The 20,898-nt window shown below is 38.9% G+C and overlaps 1 protein-coding gene across 1 annotated transcript; it reads left to right on the plus strand.

Moving 5' to 3' along the window:
* The first annotated feature begins 1,094 nt into the window (after positions 1–1,094).
* Positions 1,095–20,190, plus strand: plcxd3 (phosphatidylinositol-specific phospholipase C, X domain containing 3). Its single transcript, XM_072387733.1, has 6 exons — positions 1,095–1,427; positions 13,217–13,473; positions 13,737–13,910; positions 15,945–16,120; positions 16,585–16,686; positions 17,676–20,190. Exons 1-6 carry the CDS (start codon positions 1,325–1,327, stop codon positions 17,830–17,832), a joined length of 969 nt encoding a protein of 322 aa, XP_072243834.1. The 5' UTR covers positions 1,095–1,324; the 3' UTR covers positions 17,833–20,190.
* Positions 20,191–20,898: the final 708 nt, after the last annotated feature.

Below are 20,898 nucleotides of genomic sequence, written 5' to 3' on the forward strand. Positions count from 1 at the left end.
GGGTTACTTGTGAAAGTCTTGTTAATTGAATGGAAACAGATCTAACTAAGATCTAAGATTGATAAGAATAAAGCTGACCAATGTTATACTGATTCTTTCAATAAGGAAAGCAGGTAATATTAAATCAGTTCAATCAACCCTATTAAGCTGAGAGTCAGTCCTTTCAAATATGTAGTATCAACCCTACTAATGTGGACCCAACCCAGATGTATTCAGATGAAACAACAGAATTGCTTACTTAAAAAGCCAACTATTCAACACGTGTTGGGTTTATGTGTGTTTGATTTATGTACAATCATCAAGAATGAACAACAAACGTAAACTCAATACATTGATGTAATGCAAGCACATTTCTGTCCAATCTATCAAACATGTGCCCTAGTTGATTATTTTTTCTCTCCTTTTTTTTCCTGGTGTGGGTTTGTGGGCAAGATTCCTTCTAAGGCTCAGTGAAATGTCATGCATATGAAAAAGATACAAAGATGCAAGTCTTCCTGCCTATTCTCAATCTTAATACCAGTTTGGCCCATTTTTCTGAATGACTCATGTTATAGTGGCATGCCAGCTGATTACCACCACAGATTATGTCAGAGATTCTTTGTCACTGGTATTTTAATTGCAGCTGTATTGAATCACATCCATAATGCTCTTAGTCACTCAAGTACGACCTTGGACACGAAGCTTCTTGTAATCAGGTTTTAGATTCAAAATTCTTCGCAAATAGGCCTTTGATAAAATAAATACATCGGATATTACACATGTCCAGCCCGTGATTTATTGAATCAATTAATACAAAAAAAGTTATTTTCGAATCAACGTATTTTGTGGCATCAACCTTGTGAATCTTTGACTTGTGCTACAAACCAACTGCCTTGTTCTAAAATAGGTTTTACGTGCAGCCGTCAGATGGTGGCTATTCTGGCCGCCTAAATTCGATTATGAGAGGACGCATTTGTAGTTCTGTGTAATAAAGCTGGAAGCGTTGCATTATATTTTGGTTCTCTCTGAAGGGTAACTATATAACTAAATGTACCCGCATCAGTGCTATTACTCGGTCACGTATTTTACGTCTACCCACCGAGTGTTGCCATATTTGGATCAGTCCAACCGCATCTTCATAACTGTGCTGCGCGCCGATGTGCTGCTGCTCAAGGGGGTGTGGACACGCTAATGTGTGTGTGAGGGAGAGAGAGAGAAGTGAGGCTGTGTGTGAGCGTATTTGTGTGTATGTGAGTGTTTGGATAGAGAGGGAGACAGAGAGCGCGCACTCCAGGTTGGCGCAGGCACCGGTCCGGGAGAACTGAGCCTTGTGCAAGGTGCCAGCATGGCTTCGTCTCACGGGAGAAGCGACCTGCGGTTCGCAGACTGGATGGCAAGTTTACCACAGGGCATGCACACTATCCCGCTCACCAACCTGGCCATTCCCGGTAGGTGCTTCTTTCCGTTGCCCCCTGTTTAATCACGTGTAGAACATGCCCAGCTATTTTCATCGCGCATTTATTCTAGTGCATGAGAATTACACTGATTGGGTGTGCTGACTTTTAACACTGTGGTCATTAGGCCACTTCTTAAACTTTGATGTTTTACTTTGAATTCACTGCAACTCCAGCGTCCTTAAAAAAATATGGGAGTTAAATTAGAACAATGGGTAGGACCTGTTGCGCAGCGCGAGAAGTGCATTAGTCTCAGCTCAACTTGCCTGCGTTAAGGGCCATCTCAAGGCTGTGAATAACACCAAGGTGACTGATGGCTTCTTCTCCCGATGAGAATGCCTGAGGTATAAGAGATGCAGAATACGTGGATAGCTCGGTTTATTGTTTGACTTCTGGTGTTTTTACTTGGGTGGTGGCCAAAGAGGAGAAGGGACGTTGCAGATTAGTTCAGCCTGTGCACTCAGAGGATGATATGAAATGAGCAGTTAAACCTTTAGCCAACCAGTGTAGAGGTCTCCTAAACTCCATTCAAATTGGAAATACTGGTTGTAAAGCTCAGTGCTGATCTGACTGATGGTGTGGCTTATTAGCAGTTAGTTAATTCCACATTTGCTGCCGAGCGATTATCACACCTCCACATAAAGCGCGTTCATTCTTCATTTTCTTATTTTCTAATCCTTTGTGTTTACTCTCTCCTAATCCCTATTCTCCGTCTCAGTTTCACTCTTCCCATCTCTCCTTTCACGTTTAACTATAAATTGCCTGCTGTGTTTACGGCTGGCATGTGGAATCATGGCATTTCAGATGCAGATGGATTGGTGCTCAATGTCCGATGAGGCGTGGCATTTTACCAGTTCTGTCCAGTGCTCTTGAGGATGCTAATAGAGGACATGTAATTTTTCCTGTATTTAATCCAGTACCAACTGAGATCTGAAACAGCATGGCATGCATGCTTGACATTTTGCTGAATCACACAGATTGTGCTGTGTTACACCACAGTTTGCCGATGCCAAAGCAGCATGCAAACATATTCTGTCCAATTTAATTATGTGTCATTACTTACTGGTTTGTCTTGCAGCTCAGTTGCTCTTCGTCCATCCTCCCTTTGGATAAAGATTGTGAAAACATTCACCAAATCATGGCACTGTCTTGTATTTGTCTATACACATTTGGCATAATGTTTACCAAGATAATCCCTAGGATTTCATAAGCCCTTATTTTAGCAGCAGCCACGTGTTCTTCTTGGGGTGTACATTTGATTTCTTAGAAGCGCATGTCGCATATCGCACTCTTTTGTCTCATCTCAGAAAGCAGGCTTTTTTCAAGCAGGAATAAAACTGGGACACACAAGAATCACGAAGTGAAAAACGAACTGTTTCACCTCCTGCACAAGTGCAATCTCTTCTCAACTTGCATGCAAGGATTGCTTCATTTTAGGATGTTGGTGTAAAATGCTGCAGTGTAATCTTCACCATACCACTCCTACTACCTGTAACTTAGTGATGCTACTTACTTTTGAGTCTAAAAATCAATCAAGCCACAGTCAGGCTGTATTAAGTCTTTATCACGTTGAGAGCATGTTATGTATGTAACTCCACAGACCTCCTGTATGATAAGCTAATCTTTCTTTTGAGGTATTCTGCAGCCAAATGATTTGTGTAGAAGAGGAGGATGCTGTTCACTTTATCACACATTATGGTTGATCTTTGTAGCATCAGTGTTTGACAGGACAACAGCTGCTGTAGGTCAGGTTTTACCTGCATACCAAATGTGATGTTGCTGTTGCTGTACCTCTGATCTCTCTGACTAATTTTGAAACCAGTTCAAGTGCTGCAGTAGTAATAATGGAGGTTAAGAAGGTCCACATCTGTCCTGTAGTGTACTCTTGACTACAGGACTGGTCTATTCGTTTGATCTATGGTGTTGTTGATGTGTTTTTGTAACCAGTGTAGAGAATAAAAGAATAAAAAATAAACTATTTTAAAAAATATTCAGAGATTAATAATAGACCAAAATAAATCACAACAGTCCATCATTGAGACGGAAGTGGTGGCAGCAGAGGCAAAGTACAAGCTAATCCCAGAGTGACCCAGCTCCATTCATTTTGTTGGAGCATAGCTTATTTAAAAAGAGATGGTTACATTGCAAATATAAATCAAATAGAGCATAGTGCACATGTAGGTTTGCTTACGAAAGCATACAAATTCCTGATAGTGAGATGAATTGGTAATAATTTATAATGCTTAATTATCATCTTTAGATTTATGCATTTCTATGCACTTTTAACTTCTGCCTTTCTGTGTTTCCCTGCATGTATAATTTCTATTTGGGTTTCCTTATAGTCATGTGTATGCAGAGCAACACATGGCAGAATGTCTGTGCTCTCATATAGTCAATGTAAAACTGGCTGTATTACTAAATGAGCAGTTTTCCCTGATGCAGTGGATATCAAAGATGGTTTTAAGTCTTGAACCTTATAGCTCACTTTATTGACTACGGTTCACTTGAACTGTACTGTATGTTATAACACTCTTTCCTCACCCTCTTTGCCTCCACAGAAAAACAGGTTTCTTTTCTCCTCAGGTTGTTCTGGCATTCATCATTTCAGCTGAAATCATTTCAACCACCAGAAAAAAGTAAATAACATCCTTCTCCCCGTTTGGTTGTGCAATAACGAAAGCTCTCTATTTAAGCTGTAAATCATTTTTAGAATTTCCTGGGAGATTTTACACCAATTGGCAGAAATAATTACATCACTAAAGCAAGGCTCGTGGAACCCATCTAAACGCTGATGGTATCATTAGCCTGTAGCCATTACCTTGTGCAATTAACATTTACTCAATAATAATGATAGATTGAGACAGAAAGTATGTCCCTTAAAAAAGATTGAAATGATCTTTATCTTCCAGTGTCTGTGAGTTACAGTAATCAATTGGCAAAATGATAAAACCTCCCAACAGTTTTGCCCTGTCCTCTGGACATAGAAGAGGAGTTTAAGACATTATTAGCTTTGAATAAAATATACAGCTGGATGGTGTTAGTGTAACCTGGTACAACATATTGTGAGAATAAAATAGGCTCTAAAATTGAGAGCTGTAGACGATTTCGAGGAAAATAAAAGTAATCAATACTTGGTGGAAAACTATTTTAAAGCTATATATGCCGGGATGGTGAAGGAGATGATTGATTCTGTCAAAAGAATAGGGTATGACTAAGAAAAAACTGCATGATTGTCAGGGCCTAAAGACACTAATGACTCATGTGTCACCTGGGGGGAGCGAACTTAGTGGTGTTGTGAAAATTGAGATGAGCTATGAAAGAGCAACTTTTTTTGTGCGCACTGCCTTGTAACAATTTTGAGAAAGGAGGATATTTGGCAATATCCATGTAGAAAGTTTTCTTCTTTTTTCATTTCATTTTGAGGGCAGGAGGGAGCGTGATTCCTGACCGGTGGGTAGTCATTTAGATAATTAGAGTTAAAGAGCTGTGTGTCGTGCTGTGACTCATGACACAGGGCAGGAGAGCTTTGCTTGTGTTAATCATTTGAAAAAGAAATCATGCACATATTCGTGAGGATAATCCTATTTGCCTTCTCGCTTATCCGTCATGTTTGTGAGGTAAGTACATAGCAGCTTTGCTTTACTGGCAACACATGCCAATTTAGTGTTACAATATGAGGAGCTATGGAGTGGGATTTGGGCATACTGCACTGGTTCCACTAAGGGTTGAAGGATGACCACAGGAGGCAAAGAAGATGTAGTTGATAAAAGATGCAGACGTGTCCCCCACTGGCTAAGTCGCATAGTGAGGGACATGGTAGGCTGATTACCTAATACTAGATCTGCTAGGTAAGTGCTGAATATTGCCTGGTTACACATTTTTTTGGCTGAGTTTGCCTGCAGTTGTGCGCCAAAAATAAAGTGGTTCTGTTTCTCTGTGGTTCAGTCACCTACATGAGAGGAGAAGGCAACCAACTGAATATCCCTTGTTTCATCTTCCTATTTCAAGAATGTAGGATAAACTTCATTAAAGCTAGTGTTTGGTCTGCCTGCTCTGGCCAACTATAGAAACACGGTGGACTCTGGGAAGGAGGATCCACACTGTCAGTTCTTGTAATCAGCCAGCCCAGCCTCATCAGAAAAAGTGCAATATGTATGTTTGTCCACATGTCCAAAACACAGCAGTATCACAATAAAGTTGTAGAAATTGTGAGATGGTAATATTTTTTAATGCCTTAAGTTTGGGATAAGGGAGCATTTAGGTGATGTGATGCAAACCTATAACCATCTATTGATATCTAAATTTAACTACAAATTATTATGCCTTACCCTAACCAAGTCAAATGTTAAAAAGGTTGTTGAACAATAATGGGTTGTAATGGACTCAAACTTAGTTGTCTTGCAAGAAAAAAACATCTGTTATTTTCATGTGATTCTACTTTATTTAAAACATGGCTAAAATAGTATGTTACATTTCTGCTAAGAGAGTCTGTAAATGCAACCCTCTGCAATTCATATCTTTAAATTTTCTTTTCTTTTCTTTTTTTTTTAAGTTGTACTATATTTATCAAATATTTGTCCTCTAGAGGGCCAGAAGACTTTCAAAAGAGGATGCCAGACATACATAAATGACAAACAGGTTATTTATTTTCGTATGTCACCCCCTAGCAAAGTGATTTGTTTAATTTCCAATATCAGCAATAATGATCAGAGCGGTTTGAAAACTATTGGTGATAAAAGCTCATTACATTAATTGTGGTCATGAATTAAACATGTTTGGCTAAAAGTGGAATATTTCCCTCTGAAGAAAAATGTCTTCATCCCAAACAGGCAAACTACTTGATAGGATAGACACTGTACCTCAGTGATGTAGTGCCCCTCATAATACCAGTATCGGAATTGCAGCGGGTTCAGGGGAGCCATTCTTAACCTCTTGTATTACTACCTGTAACCGTTAAAGGCTTTAGGTAAGAAATTAATAGGATGCCTTTTGCTAAAGGAGAAGAGTGAGGGCTGTTGAATTAAGATAAGATTGTCTTGCAGGCAATATAAGTGAATCCTTTGGAGAAGAGCTGCCTTCAGTCTTCATGGTTCTCTCTGGATTTGAAAAAAAGGCCAGTTCAGGACTTTCAGCTCTGTATCTCGCTATCAGTGTAATGACTTGATCACTCGTGCCATTCACACACTATACTAAGGTGAAAAAAAGACATGCCAGGATAAACTCTTGTGGTGCAATAAGATGTTTAAAGGCCAGAAAATCAACTAGAATCCATTGAAAAACAAAGATTGGAACATTTGAAACAAACAAGAAGTTTCTTTGTGAGACAAACAGAGATAGTGAGAATATTCATTCCAGGGAAATAAAGAAAAGAAAAGGTGAATGGACACAATACAGCTGTTGTAGGCAATGGATGTACACCAACCTTTTTCTTTAAGTTTTTCCTAAGTCAACATGCTTTACCGGTTGCACATCCAGTCTATTTCTTAAGACTAGAAAATTAACTTTAATTTTTCACTAACTTTCTTCAGTATCAGATCTAACCCACTGAAAAGTGTTGAATTAATTTTAGCACTGTTTTTTTTTCCAAGCAATATCAGTGTCTTCATTTGTAAATTAAGCAAATAGGATTTTAGTGATGGTTGTTATAAAGCATGATACAACTACAAAGTTGTCAGAATTTGTAGCTGCCACAGATCTATTTGAAGTGGTTCAGTATGGAGTCCCTACAGGTTCTCTTCCCTTCTCTGCTCAGAGCTAATTTGGTTTCCAGCAGAAATACACTTAATTCTAACAGTGAAATAATTCAGCTTCATCAGAGCTGTATGACCTTTTGCAGACTACTGCTCAAACAAAATGGAAAAAGGGTAGCATTGCAGCAGGCAAAATGAGATTGCTGCAAACTGAACAGGAGTGTAAAGAATAGATGACTACAGATATTAGATGGAAAGGGCAACATCCAAAGACGCAACATCCAGCAGAGAAAGAGGAGATGATAGAGGATAAGGAATCTTCAGTATATATCTATGTTCCAGTAACATTGAACTCATCTCCATCCTGTCACTTCTCTTTCCCTTCTCACATTCTCCTCCTCTCTCTTTAGCATCCCAAAATAGACCTTGAGAAGGACCACGGTGAGCGGTAATGTTTTTTTTTTGCTTAAAGAAGAGCATAAACCACCGGTGGTCCTCTCTGATTCATTCAGTGAGAATGATTCAGTTAACACAGGTCAATTCTTTAAGGCAACAGTTGTCAGCCATCACCACCGTCATTACCACCATCATCATCAATAAGTAGCTCCCTCTATCTCTGCTTGTTTGTGCCTTTTTCTGTCTTACCTTTGGCTCTGTCTCTTTTCACTTTTAGTAACACAAAGTTTGTGTGTTGGCAGGCACAGTTTGTGCCTTGTGATTATGAAGCTGATTGTCAGAGGAAAACCATTACCGTTAAGTTCAAAGTCTGCCTTTCGGCTGCTGTGAGCATCTCTTTGACGTCATGTTTTTTTTTATGACACTAGAAAAGAAAAAAGAAATTACTGTGTTGATATAATGAAAACCAGACATTTAAAATCCATGTTAGTCCAAGTGAAATTGCACAAAATCAAGCTTCTCAAAGCTGGACTAACACATTAATATAATGCAGCACATATAGAGAGTGGCCTCAGTTTTTCACACACTTTGCCATCTTTTTCCTTCTTTTTTGAAAAAAAAGAAGAAGCCTGTGTTCATATTAATACAACATTGCAGTGACATACTTAGGTTAATAACTTGATGCCACTCCAGGGCATGTATATTGAGACAAGGAGGATGGTCTAATTTAACAGCCTGGTCTATGTGGCTTAGTTCAACTCAGCGCAGTGACTCATATTAAAAAAAATATTTACAAAAGATTGCATTTATTCATTCATTTATAACAGTGAAGTCATCAAACAGCTTGAGAATACAGAGCTTAAATTTTTTTTCTATGAGCAAGTCCTTATGACAATGGACTGTACAGTAGCCCTGTCAGATCAAAGTGATCAGATAAAACCCAAACATCTCTTCTGTGAATACCTGCCCCTATCAATTAATTTTTCTTTTCTCTACTAAAGAGAAAGTGTTGTCCCATGGTGCTCGAATGCACCATAGCTTTTACGAGAGATTTGTCAGATTCCCAGGAATTAAACAGTAAAATACAAAAATATCTTATTGGCTTACTCACAGTCATGTAAAAAAAGAAAGCACACTCTCTTTTCAGCTTTAAGATATTGTGTAACAATACACACACAAATCTGATCCATACTGATTTTAAAATAAGGTAAATAAAACTTGAGATCACCAGTTTCCAGTGGGAAAGTTTACTCACAAGTGGAAAACATAGAGGACAGTTGCCAGTTTTCACAGGAGTGAGCATCCCATCAATTTGCCTGCACAGTCAGAGCGGTTAGAGAAATTGAAAAGTTAAATAAAAGTACACCTGAGACTACAGGCCTCAGTTTGCATGTTAAAACTTGAGTTGATGCATAAAATTAGAAAAAGACTGAACAAGTGTTTCGAAGTGTTGCAGAAGAAAGCATCTTTTTTCTAAAAGGAACATGGCAGCACAGCTTAGGTTTGTAAATCTGCATCTGAATAAACCACAAGACTTCTGTCACAATGTCCTTTGGACAGGTGAGAACGAAGTGGGCATGTTTGGCCATTATGCCAAATTCACACCAACTTCCAAGCAAGATGTTGGAAGGTTGATGATTTGGGCTTGTTTATCAGCCACAGGACCTGGCCATCTTGCAGTCATTGAGTTGACCATGAACTCTGATGTATATCAACGTATTATAGACAGCAAATGTGAGACCATCTGTTGGACAAGAAATGCTGCAAACCACAATGAAGGGAAGCAACGTTGCAAATTGGACCAAATTTCTTCCACAATGGTGTGAGAGACTGAGAACATCAAACAGAAAAGGAATTATTCAAGTTATTACTGCTAAAGGTGGTTCTACGAGTTTTGTCAAATAAATTATGGTATAATATCACATGTTGTTGTTCATCTGAGGCCGTGGTTTGGGATCTGTGGATTCTATTCAATTATGTCCTAAAACATAAAACTTTAGAATAAAAAAAAATCTGTGCCTCAGTATTACAGTTAAACGCATTTATTTCTCCTGCATCCTTAAAGCCCTACTTTTGAAAGACCTGCTCTAATCGGTCAGCTGACTGGACAGAAAATGATTGGGCAAACAGCTGGTTCGTTCATTGCTTCATATGTACCAAAGTGGCCAGAGGCCAGACATTATGCAAATTGGTTTCATAGTGATGTTTTTAATTAAAGGAAGAAACTTGAACCTGAACTTAAAACCTTCGGGCTTTGTTTGGTGTATAACATTATAGACTTTATTCAGTGTGCAACAAAGGCAACATTACTTTCAAGGGAAAGGACAGCAATCACATGACTTCTTAAAAGAATTCACAAGCATGAAATTAATTGTTTAACTGCTCATGGTTTCTAATGGTTTGACATATTTCCTAATGGTATGTTTCCGTTGAGACGTAATGCTGCATTTAAGTGATTTCAAAAGGCAGGATTGATTGTGATGAACTGATATTTTCACATCACAAGTTTCCGTTGGGTGCTCAGCTATCACTGGAACTTAAAAAGATACATATTCAGTAGAATAACCCTTTGGGACTGTTAACTTTCATTTATATCAACTGCACTTTTTTCCATAAGACATCATTACAAAAAATATTTGAAGAAATATTTTACACCTTGATCTTGATTTATTGCAGGTTAGTCAATTTAATAAAGTAGATTGAAAAGAAAAAAAAGCCAGTTACAATCAGTATCTCATATGTAATGACCTGCTCCTGCTTTCTTTTTTGTTATACTTGAATTAGATTAAAAAAATATTTTGGATTATATCTATGTAAGAAACAAACTGAAGACACCGTTTTTGCCTTGAAGATATAGCAGTTGAGTATTTATTGGCATTTTCTGACATTTGCTAGACCAAATAAACCTATTCAGGGAGAAAATAACTTGCATGGAGGATGATAATAATTTAGTGACATTTGTTGTATTTTTGCACAACATTTAGAGCCAAAAAGAAAATGATTCAGCAGATACAGCTGCTGTGGCTGGTTAAGGTCATACTGTGTTTCGCTGTGACCCTGGTGGCGCGACTCGGCCAGTAGTGATGTGGTTTGCTGCCCTACCCCAGGATTCAGCTGTCTACTCTGCTTATGGCCATCCTCTGTGAAGACCTGGCACTGGTGTATAGATAGTTTAAGGTCAGTTCAGGCTGTGTGTCAGTGTGTTGGTGGAAGGTTGGGGTGCAGAGACAGGAGTGATTGCAGTGGCAAGAACAGGAGGAGCTAATTTGGGTAATTTGCACACACACACCCCGCCTTTCTAAATCATGGCATTCACCTTGGATCAGTTTCAGGAAAATGCAAGGGGATCAACATGAAATTCATCAATATATAAAAAAATTGGGTCAAAATGTATTTATTTTTTATAAGCAGTACTCGTGCTTATGTTTTGTCTTATGTGTTGAGGTTTTGAGATGTCTGTATTTTCACATTTCTGCTGGTCCTTTCTACAATCCTCGGGACGACATACCATTTTGAAAGTGGGAATCTATCCAGAAACAGTTCCAGTTACTCACCAAAGAATAACACTTTGATCCTTTAGAGATAATGGTGAGCACCACAGGTCCATGTTTGATGTTACAGCTGCTTATTAATAATAATGAAGTGGTTTAGAGTGCACTGCTTTTCTGTCTAGTCCGTCCTCTCTGTGTTTCTGTATTTCCGAATATTCAAAACGTGATGTGACAGAAATTGGTTTCTGAAGAGTCACAAAAGTGGTCCTTTCTCAGCCATTTAAAAAAAATGTGTTCTTTAGTTTAGTCTTCAGGAAATAAAATGCAGTTTAAAAAAGTTTAGGTCAGTGATTGACTTTGCCATTTCAGAACATGTCTTTTCTTTATCTTCACAAACTTCTGGTGTGCTTTCACAGTGCGTTTCTGGTCACTGTTCATCTGTACTGCGAAGTGCCATCCAATCATCTTTGCAGCATTCGGGAGAATCTGAACAGACAGTATGCAGAATTCATCTGACTGTTTCTGTTTTCTATCAAACCATCAATAAACAGTACTTACACAGTGCCTTTGAAAGCCATTCATGCCCATGCATTTTTCAGTTGATGTTGGATGCCTTGGGTCATGAGTCGTTCTCTTTTTCTTCCAGTCATTCAAGCACAGGTGGAGCTTAGTTTTATCTGTCTAAAAACTGTCCCCAAACTAGTTTGGGTTTTAAGATATTAAGATTTCTTGGCATCTTAAAGTCTAATCTGACATTCCTGTTCCTGAGGGTAATGGAAGGCTTGCACCCTGTGGTGAACCTTTTGTTAGTTGCTCTCATTAAGTCTTATCTTTGTTATAGACTTGAATGATGAAAATAATGATAATGATCTGTCTTCTTACCGAAGAGTATTTTTCAGTTGAATGGATAATAAAAAGTGTTTTTTCTTTGCTATCCTAACTTTTGTAACTCTTCACTTACTGATGTGTTTTTCCTCCTCAAGTTAACTGTAGTTGATTTGGCTACTCTTCATGTCCGTGCTGTCTGAAGGATTTTCTTTGTGTTTTCTGCATGAGGATGGATCTTTTTCACTTGCACTGAGAGGTCCTTTGACTCCATATTGTGGGTTCAGAGTAGCTTTCAAATGTGAATGCAACACTCAAAATCAACTCCAGATTTAATCATTATAATTGATGAGGTAATAATGAAGAAAAGCTGAAAATCAACTGTCCATGAAACCTGTCCTTGAATTAATTGTTCAATAACATTTGAGGCAAAATAGGTTTCTACATTTGATTTTGCTTTGGCAAACAGCTGAGGAATTGAATCACGCATTCCAACCTCTTCAGAGCTGTCTGTCTTGCTTAATCTGCCCTTCCATACTTGCGTTGCTTAGTTGGTAGCAACTAAACTAAAACAACTCCACAATTACCAAAAACCTTTACATGCTTCTGTTGGGGAGAAAAGAGTAGTCAGACTCACCTTTACAGCCTCCTATGGGGAATTTATTGATCAGAACGACATCGAGACATGTACATGGCAGCATGCACGGAAATTCCCAATGACCTTAGTTTGTGAGATCTTCTTATACCCCTTAACTGTGTGTGTATGTGGCCCAAACCCAGTCTCTATCCGGCACCTGCTGTCTGAGAATGCTACTACATCTTTGTCATTGTCTAGACAGAGTTCATTCTGGACATAACAGCATGCGGTTCGAGCAGTGTCAAGGCCCTGCTCTCCCCACACAACTGAAAGCAACCGGATCTAAAAAAATTATGCAACTTTTGTTGAGAAACTGTTCATCAAGCTACTCTTTCCAAAAATGAAGAACCCTCAGCCTGAAATTGAAACATTCTGTGGGCTGACATACCCAAAAACTAAAAATATTGCGAAAAGAACAGGCAAATAGTATATGAGCTTATGAACTGTAAAACTAACACTGCAAGTAGAATTTATCTGTAGAAGAGAAAAATAACAGTAGTGCTCCCATTTTGTCCTCTCTCTGAGAAATATGATGGATGAAAAATGTTGTAAATGTAAAAGCTTGCCTCATTTCAAGTTGTCAGAGTTCACGATTGAGGACAACGGATGCTGTTATTCAGAGTTGTTGCCATGGCACCAGGCTGGTTTCCAACACTGACCCATCTCTTTCAGTTGTCTACCACCACAAATAAAACATGCTGCTGTCAGTAACTGTATGCAGACTCACGTTGGTGTCCTCCTCAGGTTCCCATGATTCCTTCAGTTTCTACATCGATGAAGCATCTCCAGTGGGGCCTGAACAGCCAGAGACGGTGCAGAACTTTGTTTCTGTTTTTGGCACGGTGGCCAAGAAGCTAATGAGGAAGTGGTTGGCTACACAGACCATGAACTTCACAAGCCAACTGGAGGCTGGAATCCGCTTTTTTGACCTCCGCATCTCCACCAAGCCCCGCGACCCTGATAATGAGCTGTACTTCGCCCACGGGCTCTTCAGCGCCACGGTTGGAGCACAGAGTTTTGATGTTTTTTAATGTGATGACTATTTAGCAATGCTTGTGGTTGCCAAGTGATGTTTGTACATTTCTGTGATGATATATTTCTTGTATGTTTGAGTGCAGACTAAGAGTTTAATCATGCAAGGCACTTCAGAGAGTTTAAGTACACAGTCATAGTTAATCTAGATTTTGGTGTAATCATCTCATTATTGAAGTTATTAAAATGGTTCATGTTTGTGTATTTGTTTTTTTTTGTTTGTTTTTTTTAGGTCCGAGAAGGCCTAGAGCAGATCAGTAGTTTCTTGTCAGCTCATGCCAGAGAGGTTGTCTTCCTGGACTTCAACCACTTCTACGGTGTGCAGAACCAGCACCATGAAAAACTGGTGGCCATGTTGAAAGAGGTGTTTGGAGAGAAACTCTGCCCTGTTGTTTTCGCTCAGGAGGTACACTGACACTTTACTTTTTTGACAGGAAGTGGCCATTATTTAACTTATCAGCGTTTATTTCAGGTGAACTTTTAACCGTTTTCAACTTGATCTTGAGAGGACTAGAAGTTTTTTTGATAATTGATAATTATTGTTTTCTCAGCCCAGAACAGAAAATTCTTTGTTTTGATCACTTGAGATGCAGAATGATGGTTATCACAGCCCTAATCATAGGGCACTTCTTTTTTTTTACTCTGAACATGCCCTTTTTGTATAAAAGACAAGAAGAAAAGACCTGCAGCTGAGTGGGGATGAAATAAAGGGAAGAGGAAAAGCCAGTAGAGAATTGTGGATTTAGGGAGATAAGAAGCTTCTCATTGCCAAAGGGACATCTAGAGTGGTGTTTAATTTCAGACAGCACAAATGACTGGTATTCTTTTCTCCACAGGTACTTATTCCTTTCCTGGTACTCGTTGTCTATTCTACTATTCCTTTTTCATCTCTTTACTTCACAGCTGCTCTGTTATCTCAGTGTGCACCAGCCAGGATTTCAATGTTGATTCCTTGTTGAAGTTTGGCGGACATGCAGTCTGAACATTCAGGACTTTCTTAAGCCCTCTTTCCTCTAGAATGTAGCTGCAACATTAATATGTCACAAAACACAATATTGTTTCAGTCATCTTTAAATTTAGTTCAAGCATTAGTGGAAAACTGTGTTTATAAATTGTTATTTGAATAAATTATTTCTCAAAATTGGTGTAGGTGAAATCTGGTCTCTTTAAAAACATACTTTCCAATGGATTTAATGTTTCATAATGACCTTATGATGGGCTAATAGTATGCCTTAATGTAAAAGAAGATACACCTATGTCTTGAATGAGTATGTGCAACTGAGGACTTTCATCCTCAAATGCTCCAATGGCATAACATCACTCTTGACTTTGGCAATGGCAACATTGTGTTGTTTTATTACTCTCACAGATGCAGATGTTGTTTATGTTTATGTTTATGTATTTAGCAGACGCTTTTATCCAAAGCGACTTACAAATGAAGATATAACAAGCTATATAAAAAGCTAACAATAAACTACATAGAAATGTGCTCATAGTGTAAACTGCTGCAATACACATAAGTATTTCCTGAATTTGTGAAGGCTTGTGCTTGGTTAATCTGCAGTCTTTCTAATCCAGTGATACCGATTAGTAATATGATAACTGTGGTCATCTGTAAAATAGCTGTCTGAATTCCAAAAGACGTACCTGGCAATTTCTACAATCTAAGAATTGATCAGTGCTGCTTCTTGTATGAGTGATCTATTACATCAGATATATATATATTAATTTATTTACATTTGCCAGGTGCATTCTACAGAGCCCATTCATGGCCATAGAGGAAGTAACATGTCAACATGTCATTTCAAGAACTCGTTTAACTACGTAAAAAAAAGCACGATTACACGCACATTTGAATTATGTTCAGAAATTTTAGTTGTATGATTAACAACTTTTAGTGAGTTTACGCACACAAAAAGTAAGTATATATAATATATATATATATATAAGATATTGTCCATCTTTCTTTCTCCTCAATGCTCCCCACTCCACAGAGCTCCTCTTCTTTTCTTATTCATATCATTTAGATAGTTATTTAGTTCTTGCATCATTTACAAATTTTAGCTATTCATTTAGGTACTTTGCTTGAACATTTTATTAGAAAACAGTGTTGAACACAGGGGTTTCAAAGAAGCTTATGTCTTTAAAAGAAGAGCTAAGCTTCTTTGGGGTAAAAGGCTGGTCTGCTGTGCTGACTTACTCTTATCTCCTGCACACAAATGAACTAGGATGTGTGAATGAAATAACAAACACTTGCAAAGGCATTGTATCTTCTGCTCTTAATGAAGTTGAACATGCTGTAGAAATGTCTTTTTTTTTATCTGTCCAGGGCTGTTCCTTGACTCTGTAGATATCACAAGTTAAATGTCTTTCTGTCACTCAGCACAGAAACTCAGCACATAACCTCCTGCTCCCCTGAACATTCTCCATCCACTCTCAGGTGACTCTGCAGTATCAGTGGGAGAAGGAGTACCAGGTGCTTGTCTTCTACCATCACCCCATGGCACTGGAGGTGCCCTTTCTGTGGCCAGGCCAGATGATGCCGTCTCCCTGGGCCAACACCACTGACCCAGAGAAGCTGATTCAGTTCCTCCAGGCATCAGTGACTGACCGCAGGTATGTCAGTACATTCATTTATTTGCAGGCATTTGGAATTAGGTTAAATTGAGCAAAATCTCTCTTATCGGTCATGTTATGGGCAATGGTAAGAGTCTTATCAAATTAAGTAATTTACTGTATCTGTACCTTTGTTTGAGTCCAACTATAATGGATAATTTTCTTATTGTATAATGCTGCTACAGACTAATTTCCTCATCTTATTAATCTGATTTTACTGGCATACTGCTGGCAACTAAGGCTAAAACAAATACATTTATACATACAGCAACATGGGTAGGTAGCTTCAGTAAGACCTGAACCCATACGTATATGAATCCAAAATGTTTGACTTATTTTGGGGGGGAACTATTCATATAGTCAGTCATACTGTGCAGCAAATGTCTTGAGGTGCCTTATATGAATAAATCAAATGGTAACCAAAGCAAGAAAATTACAGCAAAAATGTAAATGTGTTTTTGCAGGAGGAAAGGGACGTTCTTTGTCTCCCAGGTGGTTCTGACACCGAAGGCCAGCACTGTGATGAAGGGTGTGGCTAGTGGACTGAGGGAGACAATTACAGAAAGGTGCATACAACTGAAAGACAATTGAATTGAATTTTGATTGTGTTTATGTCTACGAAACACATATTGTGGCACGGATTACTTGACAGGATATACACTGGCACTATGGGACCAAAACTGGTCCCAACACCTCAGGCACCTCTGCTGTGACACGATTTACCCATAACAACCCACTATAAAATTAAGTTGTTGGGCATGTGCACACGCAGATACAAATATATGTGATTTACTATGGCATTTAGGAATTTAATTAAAAGGCTTGTTGGTTTCAACAGATGCCCCTATAGGCATTTGACACTGAACTCATTTGAATCTTTTTTGTTTTTTAACAGTTGCAAAAAAAATAAAACCTTGAGGCTATGCTTTTTATATTTCTCCTTCCTCTTTCTTTTATTCATATTCCCCCACCCCCACCCCCACCCATTTTACCCTCAGCTTTGTCTGTATTTCACTCCCTCTTAATGTCACCCGTTTGTTAAAAGCCTCAGCAGCAAAACCATAAAATTTCCTTGCATGAATTATTCATTTGATAATTCCACTATCAGCCATTCTCACCAGGCATTTAGCTACTTTGATGTAGGTGTCCTTCAAAATTCCAAGCGTTCATTTTGCCACATACACTGCCAGTGTAGAACTCAGCCTTACAAGAAAACATGGGGGGGGGACTCTTGTAAAATTTAGTCCTGCATAATGCTGGGCGAGGCGTGTGCTGGGATGACGCCCTCCCCTGGTGCTTGCCTCACATGAACACGTCCAGTGAGTGTCCTGTGTCCTTCTCACAACCAGACACCAGCTGTGAGAAGGACACAGCCAGACATCACATGCTGCGTCACAGAGATCTTTTATCACAGTCAGCCCCATTCTGTGCTAAACCAACCAACCGTGAATCATCCCTTCATCTGTTGCTCTCTGTATCTTTTTTGACGACTTTTCCCCATAGTGCTCTTTCCCCTAACATGACACTGTTGTGCATGTTATGTGTATCTTTGCAGGGCATTACCGGGAATGATGCAGTGGATCAGATCGCAAAGACCTGGAGAGAGTGGCATCAACATCATTACAGCTGATTTTGTGGAGCTCGGAGAATTCATCAGCGCTGTTATCACCCTAAACTATCATTACCTGGATGATGAGGATGACGCCACCTGAAAGCCCGCAGGGGGCGTCGGAGAGCGCAGTCACCACCACCAGTAGCAGTGGTTGGGTCTGTGCTCTCAACCTTTTCTCTTTGGCATTTATTTCAAGAGGGGAGCTGTACTGCTCCTTTAACTTTATTTAGGGCTATAGTGAACTGAGAGATCAAGGGGGCTGAGAAGAGTCAAATTGAGAGTTGTAGAAGCAGTGGTGATGTTTGGTTGAAGCTCTATCCGAATGAGATTAAGTTTGTGTCCTGTCTTTGGGGATCAAAACCTTTTTGTTTTTCAAGCTTTTCTTTTCCTTTACACCCTCTGCTGTAAAAACTAACTGCTTTTTCCTCTGATCAGAATGTTCACCACTTCATCAAGCATAGGATTCTCAGAGCATATCAGCACTCTGCAAACAGTACCGCTAATTCAGTCTTGATATTTAAGTGATAGTGACAGTTTTTTAAGAGTTTGTTTTAAATAAATCTGTGTAACTTAAATTGTTGGCTGGTGTAAGTAGCTAGCTGTTGTATGTCCTCTTAGGATAATCAGTCCAAGTGAAGTCCTCTTATTCCTTTTGTTCTTCTTTTTCAAATAATATGCATCCCTGGTCAGATCACTGCAGGTGTTTTTTGAAAAGCGCCTTTGGCACCTTGATTGCAGAGTGTTCTTTCAGTGTGTTTGTTTAGTACATACATCAGTGGGGGGTGAGAAGAGACAGTAATGTTGTCCACTGGAGTCAGCTCTCAGTCAAGACATTTATCAGGCAGATCCATATGAAAGAGTGGATTGATCGATTCAAACCACTGATTCGCTCATTCAAACCACAGAGGAACAGAGATTGAGAGTGCAGCTTAGGTAGCTGGGGAATATCACCAATCATGTACATTACAGATGTATTTTGTCCATCTGCACAAAACCATCAATTTCACATTTTCATCAAGCTGGAAATTTAAAAACAGTCATCAGCTCGAAATGCAGTTAGAAATGCAGTAGCTGCAGCCAGTAACATCTGATGGTGTTCATCCAGCGTGAGACATTTCTCGTATTTTGTGGTGGGTGCAGAGTCGTGATAGCGAAGTGTAAAAAAAAAATACAGTATATCTGGGTGCACGAGTGTATCCACAGAGTGTCTGTCTTTCTTTTTCTGGTTGCTTGCCCCCTGTGTGTTTGTCTGTACTTGCTGCTGTAGTGCAGTACATATGAGTCATCATGAAATGTATCACCGTGCTGTGTCTTTCATAATACCAGGTGATGAAACTGCATAACAGTCACTTAGCGACAAAATTTCCTTCCAAGTAAGAAAAGTGCAAACATTATGGGTCAGGGGGTCGTGATGTGACCAAAGTGCTTTGACAAAAAATGTATAGGTAAGATTGAATTCTGTAGCTTTTTGGTGTCAACTTAAATAGATGTTTCATGTTTTTGAATCCCAGACTTTCTGCTGTCAATGCTGGTGGAATACATTCAGGACCCATTATTAATATTTATTTTTGGTGTATTTCATTTCAAGGGAAAAAAATATATATATATATTGCAAGGTATTAAACATTATGCATGAAAAACAAATCTCATACATCCGAACATCTTAGGATCGATTTGGCATTTTCTGTAGAGAATGTATTCTCTTTGTCATCAAGTTAGGTAATATAAAGCCAAAAACATCAAACTCAGCTCCTCCAATTAGTGAATGTATGTGTTTTGTGTGTAATTGTGCCATTTCTAAAAGTCTTATGCGAGTGACTGAATTTCAGCCAGAAAGTCATGTTTATATTCCATTCTTCAGTGCAAGCAGAACTCCTTTCACTTCTATGTGATTTCATGCCAAAATGTTTTATATCGTGGAAAGTTTATACTTTCTGTATTTGCAAATATTCTACTGCTGATAAATTGTAAATTATTTGAATTATTACTAAAAGTAATCAACATTTTCTTATGACCTGTACCTTAAGTGAGCCACCATACAGCTATTATTATTTTGTACTTTTGTGCATGAAGTCTTCTAAATATACATACTGCTGTACTGGGGTCCATGAGGTTAGTGCACACAAATTATCCTTTTTTTTTAGCCTATTTCCCTGAAGAGCATGCGTGCATCTAAACTGGAAATGTTCCTTCCCTTTAAGATGTCTAAATCAATTTATTTTACATGTTGCACTGCTACAAACCCCTAAAACCAAACAAACAAGAAGACTTGAAAGAGCAAATTGTGTTGTAAGAACATTCGTGTCTTCCTTTGTCCAAGCTGTTGTCATTGCCCCTATGTTCTGGTGTGAATAGAGTCTTTTGCTGTTGTAAAACTTGAAAAAAAAAACTTTCACTCAAATGAGAGTGACTCTGTTCTAAGTGGAAAATGGCCAATCAAATAAAGCTTCTATGCCTACCGAGTGAAGTATTATTCTGTGAACACAGCATCTGGCATTTTGAGTACTGATTGGTCGCTTGGTTGGTTAGTTGCTTGACTAAAGAGATCATTATTGTAACCATTACGATAAAACTAATTTAATTTCATGAGCAAATGCCAGCACTCTAGATGTAATGATTTTCTGCTTTTAAGCTAGCGTGCCAGGATTCACTTGCTGTCTGTGCAGAGGAGCATCCTAAAATCGTCCTGTTTCCAGGGTGATGAGGATAGAAGGTGGGTGGGCAACGGCTCCTAGGGTGACCTTAATGAACCTGCATTTTGTATTGAAGCACTGGTCATTGAGCAACCAGGTGTGCAGCTTGTGTGCACCTCATTTAGCAGTACCTTCAAGGTATTTACTTGAGTTATTCTGACAAACAGTAGCTATTTGGTGACAAATCGTCATATGTAGGTTTATATGCGTATCTCAGTGTCTGTGTTTTTCTGTCACACAAACACTGATGAAGAGGAAGCATTGGTGTAGGTGGCAGGGATGGATGATGGCATTCAGACACTTTAAAGAGGGGCGGTGAGTTTCAGAAAAGTTGTGGAGTGTGTGGAGGAGGAAAAGTAATTTCACTGGGCACTTCTGCCTCTACTTAATTGTAATCTACTTGACTGTACATGCGTGAAGGGTGACAACACGTCTGCCAACAATGTGTGTTTTCAGAGTAACAGAATAATGAA

Source organism: Leuresthes tenuis, unplaced genomic scaffold, assembly GCF_036924035.1.
Source record: "Leuresthes tenuis unplaced genomic scaffold, fLeuTen1.0.hap1 SCAF_6, whole genome shotgun sequence".
Lineage (NCBI taxonomy): Eukaryota > Metazoa > Chordata > Actinopteri > Atheriniformes > Atherinopsidae > Leuresthes > Leuresthes tenuis.

What these genes read in the sequence shown, in the direction of transcription:
- plcxd3 (XM_072387733.1), top strand. Translation starts at nt 1,325, where the DNA reads ATGGCTTCGTCTCACGGGAGAAGCGACCTGCGGTTCGCAGACTGGATG. An exon ending in CACCAACCTGGCCATTCCCG is followed by an intron (nt 1,428 to 13,216) that starts GTAGGTGCTTCT and finishes TGTCCTCCTCAG; the next exon opens with GTTCCCATGATTCCTTCAGT. An exon ending in CTGTTGTTTTCGCTCAGGAG is followed by an intron (nt 13,911 to 15,944) that starts GTACACTGACAC and finishes ATCCACTCTCAG; the next exon opens with GTGACTCTGCAGTATCAGTG.